Genomic DNA, 18,891 nt, shown 5'->3' with positions numbered 1-18,891 from the left:
CTCCTCCCCCCTCCTCCCCAGGTGGGACGTGACACTGTGTCCAGTCACATTTTAAATATCTCCAAGGATGGAGACGCCACAACGTCTCTGGGCAACCTGGTCCAGTGTTTGACGACCCTCACAGTAAAAAAGTATTTTTTGGGGCACTCAGATGGAATTTCATGTGTTTTAATTTCTGCCCATTACCTCTTGTCCTGTCACTGACCACTACTGAGAAGAGTCTGGCTCCCTCTTCTTCATTACTCCCTCCCATCAAGTATTTAAACAGATTGATAAGATCCCCCTCTGAGCCTTCTCCAGGCTGAAGAGTACAAGCTCTCTCAGCCTCTCCTCATATGAAAGGTGCTCCAGTCCCTCAGTCATCTTGCCTGACCAACCTAGCGGCCTTCTATAATGGAGTGACTACATCAGTGGACAAGGGAAGAGCTACAGGTGTCATCTATCTGGACTTCTGTAAGGCCTTTGACACGGTCCCCCACAATATCCTTCTCTCTAAATTGGAAGGATATGGATTTGATGGGTGGACTTTTAGATGGGTAAGGAATTAGCTGGATGGTCACATCCAGAGGGTAGTGGTCAATGGCTCGATGTCCAGATGGAGATCAGTGATGAGTGGTGTCCCTCAGGGGTCCGTATTGGGGCCAGTGCTGTTTCATATCTTCATCACTGACATAGAGTGCACTCTCAGCAAATTTGCAGATGACACCAAGCTGAGTGGTGCAGTTGACACGCCTGAGGGATGGGATGCCATCCAGAGGGACCTGGACAAGCTGGAGAAGTGGGCCTGTGTGAACCTCATGAGGTTCAACAAGGCCAAGTGCAAGGTCCTGCACCTGGGTCGGGGCAATCCCTGGTATCAATACAGGCTTGGGGGATGAAGGGACTGAGAGAAGCCCTCTGGAGAAAGAGTTGGGGGTACTGGTGAATGAAAAGCTAGACGTGAGCCAGCAATGTGCGCTTGCAGCCCAGAAGGCCAATCGTATCCTGGGCTGCATCAAAAGAAGTGTGGCCAGCAGGTCGAGGGAGGTGATTCTGCCCCTCTACTCTGCTCTGGTGAGACCCCACCTGGAGTACTGTATCCAGCTCTGGGGTCCCCAGTACAAGACAGACATGGACCTGTTGGAGCGGGTCCAGAGGAGGGCCACAAAAATGATCAGAGGGATGGAACACCTCTGCTATGAGGAAAGGCTGAGAGAGTTGGGGTTATCCAGCCTGGAGAAGAGAAGGCTCCAGGGAGACCTTATTGCAGCCTTTCAGTACTTAAAGGGGGCTTATAAGAAAGATGGGGACAGACTTTTTAGCAGGGCCAATAGCGATAGGAGAGGGTGTAATGGTTTTAAACGAAAAGAGGGTAGATTCAGAGTGAATATAAGGAAGAATTTTTTTACAATGAGGGTACTGAAACACTGGAATGGGTTGCCCAGAGAGGTGGTAGATGCCCCATCCTTGGAACCATTCAAGGCCAGGCTAGATGGGGCTCTGAGCAACCTGATCTAGTTGCAGATGTCCCTGCTCATTGTAGGGGGGGTTGGACTAGATGACCTTTAAAGGTCCCTTCCAACCCAAACCATTCTATGATTCTATGACTCTATTCTATGACCTTTGTGGCCCTTTGCTGGAATTGCTCCAGTATGTCCATATCTTGTACTGGGGAGCCCAGAACTGGACACAGTACTCAAGATGCAGCCTCACCAGTGCTGAGTAGAGGGGAAGAATCTCCTCCTTCTACCTGCTGGCACTGTTCTTCCTAATGCAGCCCAGGATGCTGTTGGCCTTCTTTGCCATGAGGGTGCATTGGTGGCTCATGATCAGCTTGTTGTCCACCAGTACCCCCAGGTCCATCTCTGCAGAGCTGCTTTCCAGCTGTGTGGCCCCCAGTGTGTAGTGGTGAATGAGGTTGTTCCTCCTCTCCTCTTGTTGAACTGCATGAGATTCCTCTCTGCCCATTTCTCCTGCCTGTCCAGGTCCCTCTGGATGGCAGCACAACTCTCTGGAGTATCAGACACTCCTCCCAGTTTTGGGTCATCTGAAAACTCTGCCCCATTGTACAAATCATTAATGAAGGTGTTAAAAAGGATTGGACCCAGTATTTACAGGGGTACACTGTGATTTACTGGCTTCCAACTAAACATCATGCCACTGATCACCACCCTCTGGGCCTGGCCGTTCAGCCAGTTTTCAGTCCACCTCATTGTCTGCTCATCCAGCCTATACTTCATTAGCTTCCCTATGAGGATGTTATGGGAGACAGTGTTAAAAGCCTTCCTGACATCTACATAGATGATATCGACTGCTCTCCCCTCATCTACTAAGCCAGTCATTTCATCATAGAAGGTTATCAAGTTGGTCAAGCATGACTGCCCCTTGGTGAATCCATGCTGACTACTCCCAATCAAGTTCTTGTCCTTCATGTGCCTGGAAATGGTTCTCAGGATTTGCTGCTCCATCATCTTCCCAGGGATTGAGGTGAGGCTTACTGGCCTGTAGTTCCCTGGGTCCTCTTTCTTGCCCTTCTTGAAGATAGGAGGGACATTTGCTTTCCTCCAGTCCTCAGGCACTTCTCCCAATTACCATGTCCTTTCAAAGATTATTGAGAGTGTCCTCACAATGACATCAGCCAGCTCCCTCAGCACTCGTGGGTGCATCCCATCAGGGATGGGATAGCAATTTTAAAACAACATATAACACTTACGATTTCTTGGAATACCTTAGATTTTCTAGTAATCAGTGACCCAGTTCAGCAATTAAAATTTTTATTATTTCAAAGAAGCCATTAAACAGGGATTCTTAATCAAATTCCACAGAAATATAATGGCAATAGGCTCTTTACCTAAATAAGAAGTGATGATGACTCGGGTTCCCATCTAATGGTGATTTGCTGCACAAAGGGACTATGCTTCCTCCCTTGTTTTCCTTCTGGCCCATACACTTCTCTCCTGCTTTCAACTGTCCTTTGCAATCATGTGACTCCACAGTGAAGTGTATAGGGCAGAACACTATTCACTATTCACTATTTTTTATGGGTATCTTTCTGCCAGTTTTGCTCCCTGTACTGGATCACCATTAGAGAAGTGCCAATGGGGAGACAGTGGGAAGGGTCAGCAGGAGGGAGAGGGAAAAATGAGAGACAGGACTACCTCTTTTGGCAACAGCTAACAATTAGACTGCCTTAGCTGTACTGTCAAATCACACTAGAAGAACATGCTGCTTTTTTAATTATGGTGCCCTGCAGAAGAAGAATATGTCAATGTTTCTGCCCTGCTATTCAATCTGTTTTGGGGGTACTAAAGTTTTCTAATGCAAAGCTTCATAGTCTTGCAAAACAAATAAAAAAAAAAATTACATCTTCTCTACCCTTGCTTAATGAAGATGTTCCAAGAATCAAATATTACGCTGGCTTTCCCTAATCTCTGAGGTAGAGTTCCCATGATAAATATGTCATTATGCAATGAAATAATATCATTACTTAACATAAGGGAACTCAGTTGGTTTTTTTAACTTAATCTAGCACATCATACATAAAAAAGCTTTAGTTTAAAAATGAAGTGGATTAAAAAAAAGAAGTTTCATCACAAGACATCATATTGACATCTATGTTATTCATAATCAGGGTTGGAACATTTAGGTCAAAAACCACAGTTGTCTGCTTCTTGAGGTACATCTTTCTAAAGAATGGCAGTTCTAATTTTTCTTTTGAACGGCTGCTAAGGATGGGGCCCTTAAGTTTTATTCCCTGACCACCACAATGTCTTAGCCTTAGAGAACACCTGGGGGCAACATTAGGTTGTACCACATGGAATGTTGTACCACATGGTCTGGCTGGGATGGAGTTAACTTTCTTCATAGTCCATATGGTACTGTGTTTTGAATTTGTGGCTAAAACGATGTTGTTAACATACCAGTGTTTTGGATGTTGCTGAACAGTACTAGCACAGTGTCAAGGCCTTTTCTTTTTCCCTCTCTGCGTCCCCCAGAGATTAGGTTGGGGGTGCACAAGAAGTTGGGAGGGGACACAGATGGGACAGCTGATGCAAAATGACCAAAGGGATATTCCATACCATATGATGTCATGCTCAGCAATAAAACAGAGGGATTGAAGTGGTTTGGGAAGGTAGCCATTGCTTGGGGACTGGCTGGGCATCAGTCTACTTGCGTGAGGTGGTGAGTGATTGCCTTTGCATCACTTTTTGTTGTTTGTTTGTTTCTTCTTCCTCTTTCCTTCACTGATTAAACCATCTTTCTCTCAACCCATGAATTTTCTCTCTTTTGCTTTTCTTATTCTCTCTCCCATCCCGCTTGGCAGGGGGTGGGAGTGAACGAGCGGCTGTGTGTTGTTAGCTACCAACCGGGGTTAACCCACAACAAATGTCTGTCAGAAACCTAAGAACTTCCTAGACCTTCCTGAATTTTCCTAGGTTCCCCATGCTTTATGTATGTCAGTCAGCCTCTAGCCTGCTTATTCCAGCACAGATGCAGGACTTTACACTTGCCTTTTTTGAACTCCATGAGGTTCCTGTCAGCCCATTTCTCCAGCCTGTCGAGGTCCCTCTGAATAGCAGCCCTGCCTCCAAGCGTATTGACCATTCTTCCCAAACTGGTATTGTCAGAAAAATTGCTGGGAGTGTGCTCTGTTTGATCATCCAGGTCTTTAATAAAGATGTTAAACAATATCAGACACAGTATTGATCCCCGAAGGATGTCACTAGCAACTGCATACCAGTTAGGCTTTGTACCACTGATCACAACCCTCTGAGCACAACGGTCCATCCAATTTTCCACCCACCTTATCATCCACTAATCCAGTCCAGATATCACCACTTCAGTTATAAGGATACTATGGGAGACTGTGTCAAAAGCCTTGCTAAAGTCAAGGTAAACTAATTCCACTGCTCTCCCCTTGACCACATAGCCAGTCAAACTGGTTTAAGTGGTCTCTAACTGTATTTTCCTCTACTATGAGTAATGTTTTACTCCCCCAGACTCTGCCACTAGGCTCAGGGACCTGTGAGGCCTGAGGACAAGCCTTACGAGCAAAAACTGAAGCAAAAAAAGGCACTGAGTACATCGGTCATTCCTGTGTCCTTTGGCACTAGGTCCCTTGCCCCATTGAGCAGTGGGCCTCTGTTTTCCTTAGCCTTTCTTTTACTGCCAGTGTACCTATAGAAGCCCTTCTTGTTGCCCTTCATATCCTTCTCTAGTTCCAACTTGAGCTGAGTTTAGGCTTTCCTAACTTCATCCTTGCACTCCTGGGCAATGTCTCTATATTCCTTTCAGGTAGCCCATGTCTGTCTCCGCCTTGTGTGCTTCCTTTTTGCGTTTGAGCTCAGTCATGTGTTCCCTGTTCATCACGCTGGCTTTCTGCCATGCTTGCTCGACTTCTTCCACGTCATAAGAAACAACTTCTGCTCTGAGGAGGCTGTTCTTGAAGATTATCCACCTCTCCTTGGCCCCATTGCCCTCCAGAGCAGTCTCCCATGAGATCCTGCCAAGGAGATACCTGAACAAGCTGAAAACTGCTCTCTTGAAGTGCGGGGCTGTGATTCTATTTGTCTTGCTCACTTCTCTCGGGATCCTAAACTCCACAATCTCATGGCTGCTGGAGCCAGTGCAGCGCTCAGCCTTCACATCTTTGAGTAGTTCTTCTTTGTCTGCAAGTAACATGTCTAGCAGAGCATCTCTCCTAGTCAGGCCATCCAACACCCGTGTCAAGAATTTGTCTTCAACACACTCCAAAAATCTTATATCAACTGCTTGTGCCCAGCCATGTTGCTCTTTAAAAAGATCTCAGGGTGGTTGAAGTCCCCCATAAGTACCAAGGCCTGTGATCAGAAAGGCTTCCTCCAGCTGTCTAAATGAAACCCTCAACCCCTCATCCTCACTTTCCCAGCTTGACCTTCTTCACAGAATAGCTGAGGTTGGAAGGGACCTCTTGAGATGATCTAGGCTAGCCCTCCTGTTCAAAGATAGGTCACCTAGAAGGGGTTGCTTAGGAATTTGCCCAGTTATATTTTTAATATCTCCAAGGATGGAGACTCCACAACCTCTATGGGCAACCTGGTCCAGTGTTTGACCATCCTCACAGTAAAAAAGACTTTTCTTTTGTTTAAATGGAATTACTTATATTTTAATTTGTGCACACTGTCTCATCCTGTCACTGGGCACTACTGAGAAGAGTCTGTCTCCATCTTCTTTAATACCTTCCACAACATATTTAGGCACAGATAAGATTCCACCCTGAACCTTCTCTTCTCTAGGCTAAACAGTCCCAGCTCCCTCAGCCTCTCCTCATATGAAAGATGCTCCAATCCCATAATTATATTTGCGGCCCTGCTCTGGACTCACTGCAGTATGTCCATATCTTTCTTGTACTGGGGAGCCCAGAACTGGACACAGTACTTGAGATGCAGCCTCACAAGTGCTGAGTAGAGGGAAGGATCTCCTCCTTCGACCTGCTGGCACTGTTCTTCCTAATGCAATCCCACATGTTGTTGGCCTTCTCTACCACATGAGAACATCGGTGGCTCGTGTTCAACTTGGTATCCACCAGTACCCCCAGGTCCTTTTCTACAAAGCTGCTTTTCAGCCAGATGGCTCCCAGAGTGTAGTGGTGCATGAGGTTCTTCCCCCCAGGGGCAGGACTGGGCATTTCCCTTTGTTGAACTTCATAAGGTTCCTCTCTGCCCATTTCTCCAGTCTGTCAAGGTCCCTCTGGATGGCAGCACAACCATTTGGTGTATCAGCCACTCCTCTCAATATTGTGTCATCTGCAAATTTGCTGAGAGTGCACTCTGTCACATTATTCACATCATTAATGAAGATATTGTATTTGCCAAATAACTGACCACTAAGGAACACCACTAGTGACTGACCTCCGACTGGACTTTGTGCTACAGATTACCACCATTTGAGCCCAGCAGTTCAGCCAGTTTTCAATCCTCCTCACCATCCACTTATCCAGTACATGCTTCATCAGTTCGTCTATGAGAATATTATGGGAGACAGTGTCAAAAGTCTTGATAAAGTCAAGGTAAACAACATGCACTGTTTTCCCTTCATCCATCCATTAGGCTGTAGATGTTGTCTATCTGGACTTTACTAAAGCCTTTGACGCCATTTCCCACAGCATTCTCCTGGAGAAACTGGCTGCTCATGGCTTGGACAGGCATACTCTTTGCTGGGTAAAAAACTGGCTGGATGGCAGGGCCCAAAGAGTGGTGGTGAATGGAGTTAAATCCAGTTGGCGGCCAGTCACAAGTGGAGTTCCCCAGGGCTCAGTATTGGGGCCAGTCCTGTTTAATACCTTTATCAATGATTTGGATGAGGGGACCGCATGCACCCTCAGGAAGTTTGCAGACGACACCAAGTTGGCCGGGAGTGTTGATCTGCTGGAGGGTAGGAAGGCCCTACAGAGGGATCTGGACAGGCTGGATCGATGGGCCGAGGCCAACTGTATGAGGTTCAACAAGGCTAAGTGCCGGGTCCTGCGCTTGGGTCACAACAACCCCATGCAATGCTACAGGCTTGGGGAGGAGTGGCTGGAGAGCTGCCTGGCAGAAAAGGACCTGGGGGTGTTGGTGGACAGCCACCTGAATATGAGCCAGCAGTGTGCTCAGGTGGCCAAGAGGGCCAATGGCATCCTGGCTTGTATCAGGAATAGTGTGGCCAGCAGGACCAGGGAGGTGATAGTGCCCCTGTACTCGGCACTGGTGAGACCACACCTCGAATACTGTGTTCGGTTTTGGGCCCCTCACTACAAGAAGGACATTGAGGTGCTGGAGCATGTCCAAAGAAGGGCAACGAAGTTGGTGAAGGGTCTAGAGCACAAGTCTTATGAGAAATGACTGTGGGAACTGGGGTTGTTTAATTTGGAGAAGAGGAGGCTGAGGGGAGACCTTATTGCTCTCTACAACTACCTGAAAGGAGGTTGTAGTGAGGTGGGGGTCGGTCTCTTCTCCCTAGTAACAAGTGATAGGACTAGAGGAAACGGCCTCAAGCTGCGCCAGATGAGGTTTAGGTTGGACATTAGGAAAAACTTCTTCACTGAGGGGTGGTCAGGCATTGGCACAGGCTGCCCAGGGAAGTGGTTGATCCCCATCCCTGGAGGTATTTAAAAGACGTGTAGATGTGGTGCTTAGGGACATGGCTTAGTGGTGGATTTGGCAGTGCTAGGTTAACGGTTGGACCTGATGATCTTAAAGGTCTTTTCTAACCTAAATGATTCTATGATTCTATGATTCTATCAAGCCAGTCATCTCATCATAGAATGCTATCGGGTTGGTTATGTGCGATTTCCCCTTCATAAATCCATGCTGACTACTCCCAATCCCTTTCTTGTCCTTCATGTGCTTGGAAATGGTTCCCAGAATTAGTTGCTGCATCACCTTGCTAGGGATCGAGGTGAAGCTGACTGGCCTGTAGTTCCCCAGATCCTCCTTCTTGTCCTTCTTGAAAATAGGAGTGACGTTTGCTTTCTTCCAGTCCTCAGAAACCTCTCCCTATCACCATGGCCTTTCAAAGATTATAGAGAATGGCCTTGCAATGACATCAGCCAGCTCCCTCAGCACTCATGGGTGCATCCCATCAGGCCCCATGGACTTATATATGTCCACTTTGTTTAAATGTTCCCTAACCTGATCCTCCTCTGCTGAGGGTAATTCTTCCTTGCTCCAGATTTTCCCAGTGATCTCAGGGGCTAGGTATTCCTCAAAGCAAATCTTCCATGTTAAAAACCAAGACAAAGAGGGCTCTGAATACCTCAGCCTTTTCTGTGTCCTTTATCACCAGTTCCCCTGCCCCATTCAGCAGCAGGCCTGCATTTTCCCCTAATTTTCCTTTTGCTGTTGATATACATGTAGAAGCCCTACTTGTTGCCCTTCACATCCTTCTCCAGATTCAACTCCAGGTGGGGTTTTGCTTTTCTGCTCTTTTCTTAAAGAGTTTTATGTATCCACTGCAACACTCAAATCACATGAGCTATCCCAGCACATAAACACAATGAGGTCAGACCTTTGTGACTATGCATGGAGTTCTAATTCCTTCTGTCTATTTTCCATGCTGCATGTGTTTGTGTACAGTCACTTAAAATGGGCCACTAGCCATGCTAGTGGGAAGGAGAAGTGTGAAGGCCTCCACATCATGCTGTCCCTGTGGGCACTTCTTTGCTGTTCCCCATACCTCCACTTTTCTTTGAAGAGTCTCTGTGAAGATCCTGTCCATTTCCTGCTCATCCTCCCCGATGCTACATAGCCTGCTCCCCTCCTCGCATAGCTCCTTCAACTGGTGGCTCAGTGCCTCAAACATAGCATGTCTCTCACAAGTGAGGCCACCATTGCCCCCAGCCCCAGGGAGAGGCCCCAGGCACTCCCTGCAGCCCCAGACTTGGGCAGCTGCACCTTTCCTCCAGGGTTGCTCCAGCAAGTGCTGGGGACCAAGCCCTGTAGCACGTCACTACCATTGTTGTGCAGCCTCAAGCAGTCCCACACTTTATTGAGCAGAGTTTCTGGCCCCTTTCTGACACAAACTGCCCTCTAACTACCAATATCCCTGTTAGCTGGTCCTGTTTGTTGCACTCCTCTGTTGAGAATTACTCTCTAGAGGGTATAGAGACTTCTGTCCATTCCCTATGTTTGTCTCTTTTCTCTGACACATCTCCTCAAACCTGACTCAGCTGCTTGTGCTAGTTCTCCCTCCGCTCTTGTCCTCTATGCATGTATCCACTTACCCTCCATATCAAAGTTATGTCAGTTTTTAGTCCCATTCTCCTCTGTATTGAGGAGTATAGGACTTGAAGGGGCCTTTAGATTCCCCTGCTGCCACAGCTAGCCACACCATAGAACTTCTTTTCATGTGCTGCTCAAACTCCATCTTAAAACTAGTTTGAACCCTGTACCTCTGACAGTTAGAAATCATCTTCTGTTTCCCAGCCTAAATTTATTTCTGGTCTATTTATTACCATTTGTTCTTGTACAAAATGTCTGTTACATTAACTAGTTCTTTCCTGAACTGATGCTTTCTTCTTTAATGTAAATATACATATAATAAGGAAAGCAGCACCTTTTAATGTCTTAAAAGTTGAGAAGTACTCATCTACTCTTCTACTATCTACAAGGAAGTTACAGAAAAGACAGTGCCAGACTTCTCAGAGGTGTACACTGCAAAGACAAGAGACAGCAGGTGCAAAAAAGGGAAATTCTGATTGGACATAAGGAAAAAATAGTCACAATGAGAGTTGTACAGCACTGGAACAGAGACCCAGAGAGGTCGTGGAATCTCCATTTTTGGAGACTTTCAAAATTTGCCTGGACAAAGCTCTGAGCAACCTGATCTAACTTTGAAGTTAGCCCTGCTTTGAGCAAGAAGGTTGGACTAGATGCTCTCCACAGGTCTCTTCCAACCTGAATGATTATATAAATCAACCATGGTTTTTTTGAGCTTTTGGCTATATAAACTTTTTTTTTTTTTTCACTAAGCCAGAACATCCTTTCTCTGCATCATCTAAGATAATTCTTTCTGTATTTGTTCTGGTTTCAACTAACTTTTCTTTAACCTGAGTGTCTAGAATAGCACATAGTAGGTCCTCTTAGTGATGTGAATAATTATATTAATAGTTTTTACTCTCTTTTGGAAATACCTCCCCTCATACATCCTAAAACCATGCCTGTGCTTTTCGTTAGCTTTATTATCATGGCTAGTTCATTATCATTAGTGATTCAAAAGCCCTAGTTCTGAATCTAACATTAAAGATAGTGCCAGAAATTTGAAAGGAACCAGAAACAGACAAGCCAGGAGGTCTTAGACTCACGTTTAGTACAAGATTCCAAAATTAACCTGAAAAAAACTAAAAAGCTTTCTTCTGTTATATAGATTTTTGAAAGGACAATAAAGTTGCAGTATTTGCAACCCAGACACTGCAACCTTTAACTAACCTCCAAACCATAAAGTAAATCTCTTCCCCTCGTTTGCAGACAGTAGTTGTTTAATGAAATATTTCCTTTTAGTAATATCATAAATTACTTTCATAAGGCTATGCTAAATATAAATGGAAAAATTGGGGGAGGGAGAAATGGGAGAAGAATCCAATAAAATAAGAACAGGTACAGAACTGATATACATTTAATCATTTAGAGATATTGTTCTTGCATTCTTAAAAATTTAATGTATATTGCCACAGTACCTGTACACCTAAGTAATAATATAATTTGCATTATCAGGCAATAAAGCTACAATTTATATATAACCATATAGATTTTTTTTTTCAAATCCTTTAGAAGTTAAAATAGTCTGCTTGCAATAACTTGTGGCAATTTAGTGGCAGACAATCACTGGATTTCAGCATTAACAGACAAGCAACATGAAATTTTCAGGGTTACTGAACACTGGACTAGCACTAAATTTACTTTTCTAATTTTCTTTTAGTAAGCTACCCCAATTCACAGTACTCAGCAACCATTAATCCTGCACTTTTATTTCTGTGACATAGTAAACCAAAGTTGGTAATCTGCCCTCAATGAGACCAAGGCAGATGTCCTAGTTAAAAAGACCTTAAAATAAGTTTTCTGTGGGATAGCAGGGATATAGGACTGCAAAGAGCAAAAATGAAGCATCTCCTAAGGAATTCTTCCCTCCCCCCTCAATACCTGTTTCTCCAAGGATATGGAGAATTATACATACATTAACTGATGACAAAAGTAGAAGTACCTCTATTGACACCACTTTGTGCAAAGTGCACCTGCACATACATGACAGCAAGAATGCAATCGAAAGAACAAAGGTCCATATTGCATATATATGTATTTGGGTCAATGCATCAGAAAGCATTAGGGTACATTAGAATTTCATCAAAAATATTATGTTCAGAACTGATTTAAAACTGATTTTTAATTTTTTTTTTATTTGAACTTAGTATTAGTAATTTTAAGTGCTGCTCAATTTTGTCTTAACATCAGTAAGGCACAGTAGATAGTCTGATACAAGATTCTAAAATTCCTGAAAAAAACAAAATGGATGTAATACTGCATTAACTGCAGGAGACTCATTTAGTGTCCTCAAGAGAACAGAAAATGAAAGCAGAATTAGGTCAGTAAGATTTTCCATACTGATTGAACACCAAATCAAGAAGGGTTACTCTTCTGGCAAGAAAGAGTTCCATTAAAAGCAACAGATATTTGTTCAGGTCCACAGAAGTTTGTGATTCCTTGAAATAAGAACACTTCGTCAACAGGCTCCCCTTGAATGGGTGGCCTGTAGTAAACACCAACCACGAGGTTTCCTTTGTTGGCTTGGCCCCTAATTTTTACCCATAAGCTCTCAACCTGTTTATCGCTGTTTTTCGAAGACAGCTCTGTGCAGTCAATCCATTCTTTTACATGGAGGGCAACCCCCTTGTCCCTCTTTCCTTGCCTGTCCCTTCTGAATAGTTTATAGCCATCGATTGCAGCACTCCAGGTGTGTGATTCATCCCCCCACGTTTCAGTGCTAGCAATTAGATCATAGCTTTCTAGCTGCACAGTGGCTTCCAGCTCCTCCCGTTTGTTACCTATGCTGCATGCATTGGTATAGAGGCACTTCAGTTGGGCTGTTGACTGTGTCACCTTTTTAGAGTAACACACCTTAATTCCTTTGAGGCTTTTCACAGGTGTTTCCCTGTTGGTTCCTAATACATCAGCAGCCCCTGGCTCTTCTCTGTTACTCAAAACTCCATCTCTTTCCCCTGATAAATCTAGTTTAAATCTAGTTTAAACCTCTCCTTATAAGTCTGCTTAAAAGCTCTCCTTATAAGCCTGGCCAGCTTGTTGGTGAAGACCCTCCTGCTCCACTTGGTCAGGTGAATCCCATCAGCTCCCAACAGATCCGGATTCTCAAAGGTGATGATCATAGAAGCCAAAACCTTGAGTATGGCACCAGCTATGCAGCCAGGCATTCACCTGTTCAATTTGTCTCCTCCTTCCCGAACCCCTTCCCCTAACTGAGAGGATAGAGGAGATGAGACAAGAGAGACAAGATAGACATTAGACAGATACGAGAAAGGAGGGAGAGAAAGATGAGAGAGATGAGACAAGAGAGGACAAGAGGGAGTTGAGAGAGACAAGAGAGAGAGATGAGATGCCCTGCATGCAACTAGGACATGCTCTAACATATATGCTACATAAGCAATCCATAAAAATTGAAACGTGTATAGAAACATGCATCTCCCCCAAAAGCAAACTATTAATCACTTATGGGGGTGCATATGCACAAAAAGGAATGGCCAAATACCTCAGCAAGTGACTTCTTATATAGCAGATAAATTAGCAGTAAGTGAATGTGACACAGCAGACCACATCTTTAGTCAAGAAACACCATGCTCAAAGCCACAGACTGTGGCATCAGATTTAAAACAGAGACTTCTCCACAGTGAGGCAACATGTCAAAATTTTAACTTTTGGTCTGGATGTTTGAATTATGGGATTTCTTGAAGCATCTTGCATCTTTTTTTGAAGATGTGAATAATTCACCTTTTTTGTTTAAAAAAAAAAATCATAGTAAAATGCTTTCTCTTATTAAAAAAAGGAGCTGTCTTGTTTACTATCCAGTAATTGTTTTTCAAAGATATTGGTAACTTCACTGGGTTTTCAGGATGCAAATGTTTATATTATCTTTCTTCTATTCCCATTTTACTAAGAAGGCATGAATACTTCATACTGTTATGTTAACTCTACTTGTACTAAAGCTAAGTCTATTACCATCCAAAGCATAAAAGCTGTTTTCACAGCTTTAGTTAATGTTACTTATTTAGGTTTAAATAATGAAAAGACCTATACAAGTTCTAAGCACCTTGGTATACAAAACAAAACAAATTCCCAACAACACTCAATATTTAAAAAGCTTGAATTACTAGCCAGCCATTACAAAAACAATTCTACTATTCCAGAATCCCTCTCAAACTTCCATCTTATTTAGCCTGCCCAGATCAGGCTATTTAGAACCTAATGGATATGCTGTGACTGCAACCAATTTCTACATAGTTGAGTACATCTACCTCAGTTATTTTCTGCTGTCCCTCACTCCCTTTCCTCCCTCATTTATGCATATCCTCAAGTCATAAAATTTGGCACAAACAGTGCAGCAGTGGAGCAGGGCTGGAAGGGCAGAAGCGGTTACAAATGAGTTTATGCAATACCGGCCAATTGATTGCTGGCTCAGGTTAATGCTGTGATCCCTCATTCAGAGCAACAGTGAAACTGTATTATGGTGCATCCTACATGTTTTCTGAAAAAGCTGTTAGATCATGACTGTACACACCAAAATAGCTACAGCCATTCCATGGTAAGGTGAAAATTATGAGACTGACAGAATGACCACAACTATAAGACAGAAAAGAACTTAAGCATGCTCTTATGTAAAAACTACAAGTGTTTTCTGGATCAAGGCCTGGTTTCCGGATATCACACCATATCCTTCCTGAGATGCTTGATATCCTATAAAAGTTCATGCCACTTACCCTCCCTCCTGTATCTGAAAAGGTAGAACACATTCGCAAAGCAAGTATTCATTTAATCTGTTTTCAGTGAGATTACCATCTTTTGTCTACTTTCCCCCTATACCCTCATTGTTTTAGTAACAAGAAGAGGCATTATCATTTCAAGTCAAGCAAATACACTATGTGGAGTCTGTTTCCTGTCACTGGCAGTGACCAGGAACATACTTTAGATACAAGTCAACCTTTCTCCTCCCCCAGTCCTCAAGGAGAATTGTATAATAGTCTCAGTAAGGGGAAGGAACAGTTTCTAACCACAGAAAATCATAAGAGATTAGATCCTCTGTGTGTTACTAGGAATATTACTGGGTACTCATCACCTTTTAATTAGGGTACTTACTTAGGAGTCTAACTCAACATTCATGGACCATAATTCCTGGTATCCTATTTTTCATCTTCACTTTCACCTCCTTAATACTCTCACTATTCTTTGGTAGTCCAGCCAACCCATTTATCATTATACAAAATTAGTTTTTGCTTTGGCCACTTATTCTTCAGTCTTTTCATTGCTTTTTTTTTTCCTTCTAATTTCCTTTTGTTTATGGTTCTGAATACTTTCTGTACTAAAATAGTTTCCATGTGGATTCCAAGGATTTTAATTTCATAGCTATTATTATTTGCAGCTTTCCAAATATCACACTAATCCAGCCAAGTACTTGAGTCCATTTTAAAGTTAAGCTGGTTTGCAATGATACTACCAATATGCTTTGCTAATTCAGAACTTGGGTTGAAATTAAATCATGCTTTACAGTTTTATGTCTCTGTACTTGTTTTTGCCATGGTCCCTCTATGGAAACTCAATTTAAACTATGATCACTACAGTACAGGGGATGACTGCAAGAGTGCCCACTGAGAAAGTAAAAAATAAGCATATGCATTTAAATCTTGTTATTCAGCTTTTACCTATATTCACGTTCCTGGAGTATTTCAATTGGATCCAATCCTTGTGGTTTCTGGATAGGGCTGATATGATTCTGTTTTTGCTGCAGCTGCACAATAGGTGAAGGCTGTCCAGGTGTGGGCTGTGGTACAGAGGGCCCAGGCATGGCTGCAGAAGGCTGGGAAGCAGCAGAGGCAGGAGAAGGCCTCCCACTAGGAGGTGGTACGGAGAGCTTTTGTGGTGTATTGGGAACACTCATATCTGGGGCTTGGCCTAGAACATAAGAAACATGATAACACGAAATATGGAATTAAGTAAAAAATCCAAGATGATTTTTTAAGTCAAAACATGAAGCTAAGACAAACATTCAAACTTATCAGGAAAAATACTAGGTTTCCCTCCCCATAGAGAAACAAACTCAAATGGACATTGCAGAAAGTGATCCAAAAATAATAAAAGTGCATGTCAATTTATGATCTTTTTTTTAATTCACACTGTTTTTTAAGTAAATCTAGCATTAGTAAGAGCCCTCTAGAACTAGTTTCATATAAGTGCAGGACCAAATTCTGCCTCTTCATATGTTCATTGTCCTTATACCACTTGCAAGGATGAATCCACAGTCACAATTTGACTAGAAGCATGAGTAGGCCTGCTTTTATAACTCTTTGTGAGAACCAGTAAGCCGTATTCAAATTTCAGCAATAGTACTTAAATATACCTGACAAATATAAATAGCTTCCATTTTGCCCCCAACTCCCAATTAATTATATTTATGTATCTGAAATACTTGGTATCTAATTACTTTTTTATGTTATAGCATTCTAACTATTTTGAAAGTTAACTAACTCATCAGTTAACACGAATATAGCACCTGCCAATGACAGCACAGGTTTCAGTACTCTAACAAGTCAAGAAGTCACTCATGCACAGAGATGTGAGATAGTCACTAAGAACAGACATCTGCAACAATAAAGATATCACTTGATTGTTTGAGAAAACATAATAATTTATTGCTAAAAAATACAACTACACAATATGCCTGTAGTCTTGTAATAAATTTCACTTCAGATCCAGCATCCTGACCATCTGGCATTCAACCATCTGCATCAATCTCTGGAAAAGGAACAAGTTTATACATTTAATTCTGATTGTAGAGGGTGCTTCATGTTCAGGCTGCCTAACAGCTGCAATAATTTCATCATCAACTCATTCACCTTTGAATAAGTGGTAAAACACTCCTTGATATTTAAGTGCTAGGCAAAGCAAAGGTCACACCATTTCTTCTTTATGCCTTTTTATTTCCCCATTCTTTTTCCTGCCTCTTTTCCCCAATCCCTACCCACACGGTTTAACCTTAACTGTATGCATGATATAAAATTACTGCTATACTCCCTTCTACCTTCTGTCCAAGGTTTAGGGGTCATGGCAGCTATATGTCCAGGTACTCCTGGAGCTGCTCCTGGGCCAGCTGTAGGACCACTCATTGCATGTGATGCAATACCTATAATTTAACAGAGGAAAGAAAATTATTAAAATATAAAACATTACTACGCGTTAAAAAAATCCCTCTACATTCCAATATGCTAGTCTATTTATGCAAATAAGCTTTGTGCATTAAATACAGATTTAAGTGGATTCCACTGTGCAAAAAATTAATGTAATGAGGTATATTAAAATCACATCTTTTAAAGTACTTGATGACAAAGCCACATGCATTGAAATTAAGTGATCAGTTATTCAAATTATCTTTTAATAAGAAAGTAGGATCATCCTTACCCACAGCTTCTAAAGCTAAATAACAGTTTACAGAAATCGTTAACTCTTTAAAATAATCAGCATATTTTTTAATCTGTTCTTGAAGCTAATTTTGTTCCCAAAATCATTTGTATGGTGTATATTATGATATCACGAACACAGGATTATTATTTCAAGTGAGTAATAAACAGCAGGAGGAGATTAATTTTAAAAAATAAAGATCACATTTTCATAGCCCTTGGTTAAAAAATGTACAAAATGGAAAAGAGAAAAGAAATACATAAAGGATATTTAAAACTGCCTTTAAGTAAACTGGAAATTTTTTTCCCATGGGAAAAGGTTTGAAGTTGGAAGTAATGAAGAGTCAAAAAATATGCACATAATACTGTTATTAAGATATCACAGTGGGATCCATATAATATCCACATGGCTAGATAAACCATTTCTTTATTTTCTTGAAGTTGTGGAGGAGGGAAAAAGTGAAAGACAATCATCATACAAATTAATGAACTTACAAACAAAAACAAACTTCAACAACAGAAAACTCTCCTCCTTTCCCTCCCCATTAAATTGATCTTAGGATTGGACTTGTTCAGAAAACAGAACAGGTGCAAGCTGTTTAAATTAACACAGCTGTTTAAGACCAAAATGTAATGCATTATAACATCTATTATTATTATGAGAAACTCTTTTCCCTATGTTATACACTTGACAGCATACTGCATATAGTTTCAATTTTCATGATCTCCATAATCAGTCAACTTCTAGATTTTATATCTATTTTTCTGCATGGCAACAGGGGAGTGAAAACGCATTCTAAGAAGAGCAGTAAAATGTAATTTACAAATCATGACAAACATTTGCAAAAGTGGCAGGCATAATCAGGACAGACAGTATATAAATTACTTTTATCTCTATTTTTAAAAAAATGACAGTATCCTATTAATAATGTGCTTTATGCACTTACTCCAACTTAAAACCATGGGTCACTGTTCATACAGATGTCTGCAAATGGTTCCAAATTATATGCCTGCACACCAACAATTTCTGTTATTTTCCACAGGTAGAACTCAAAGAAGTATCTTGCCAATGACATGGTGCCTACATTCACTTACTTGATTGCCTGCTATAGGCAGCAGGAACCTGTTGCTGCTGAATGCCAGGCAGGGTCCTCTTTCCTTGAACGGCAAGTTGGAGGTTTTCTGGTAAAGGCTGACCTCTAGCTAACATTTTGTATGCTAGAATCTGAGCTCGGAGCTGATGTAGCTGTACAGGACTGAAAGGGGAAGGACCTCTGTTGGGTTGACTCATAACTTGTGGGTCTCCTGGTATCGTGGGTCCTGGCTGACTTGGAGTCATCTGGGGTGGAGTTGGACCTCGTCCAGACATTGGACTGGGCACATGTTCTGGTGCTCCCAGTGGAGATGGGTGTGGAGACATATAGCCTGGAGCAGATAAGAGGTTCAAAAACTTATTTTCCAGGTTAATCAAGTCTAAACTCCACTGAAGTTTCTTTACCTTAAACAGTATCTGAAGTATAAAAAATTTTCTCTTACATTAGTAGAGCTGTAATATTTTCTACAAGAACAGAAGTATGATCTGAAATTCCCTGAGATAGCAAGAAGGATACAAGAGCTATTATTCAAACAGAATAATTGACTCCCCTCACATTTGGGGTAAAACAAACTAAAACTAAATTGCATGTGAAATACAGCAATCAAGTGGCATGATAGGGCACTGG

At 42.2% G+C, this 18,891-nt stretch overlaps 1 protein-coding gene across 5 annotated transcripts in view; it reads right to left on the bottom strand.

The window, feature by feature from the left end:
- LOC104019231 (SWI/SNF-related matrix-associated actin-dependent regulator of chromatin subfamily A member 2) overlaps positions 1-18,891 on the bottom strand; it is a 197,065-nt gene that overhangs the window by 140,455 nt on the left and 37,719 nt on the right. For all 5 annotated transcript variants that reach the window (XM_087770744.1, XM_087770743.1, XM_087770746.1 and 2 more), the window contains 3 exons: positions 18,266-18,595; positions 16,795-16,896; positions 15,419-15,668 (listed from right to left, as the gene is read on the bottom strand). In XM_087770744.1, the coding sequence (XP_087626870.1) occupies positions 15,419-15,668; positions 16,795-16,896; positions 18,266-18,595 (682 nt within the window). The remainder of the gene's footprint in view (positions 1-15,418; positions 15,669-16,794; positions 16,897-18,265; positions 18,596-18,891) is intronic.

This window comes from Nipponia nippon, unplaced genomic scaffold (assembly GCF_047370975.1).
Source record: "Nipponia nippon isolate SJK-2023a ecotype South Korea unplaced genomic scaffold, ASM4737097v1 scaffold_33, whole genome shotgun sequence".
Classification (NCBI taxonomy): domain Eukaryota; kingdom Metazoa; phylum Chordata; class Aves; order Pelecaniformes; family Threskiornithidae; genus Nipponia; species Nipponia nippon.
This window is presented reverse-complemented; position numbering and strand designations above follow the sequence as displayed.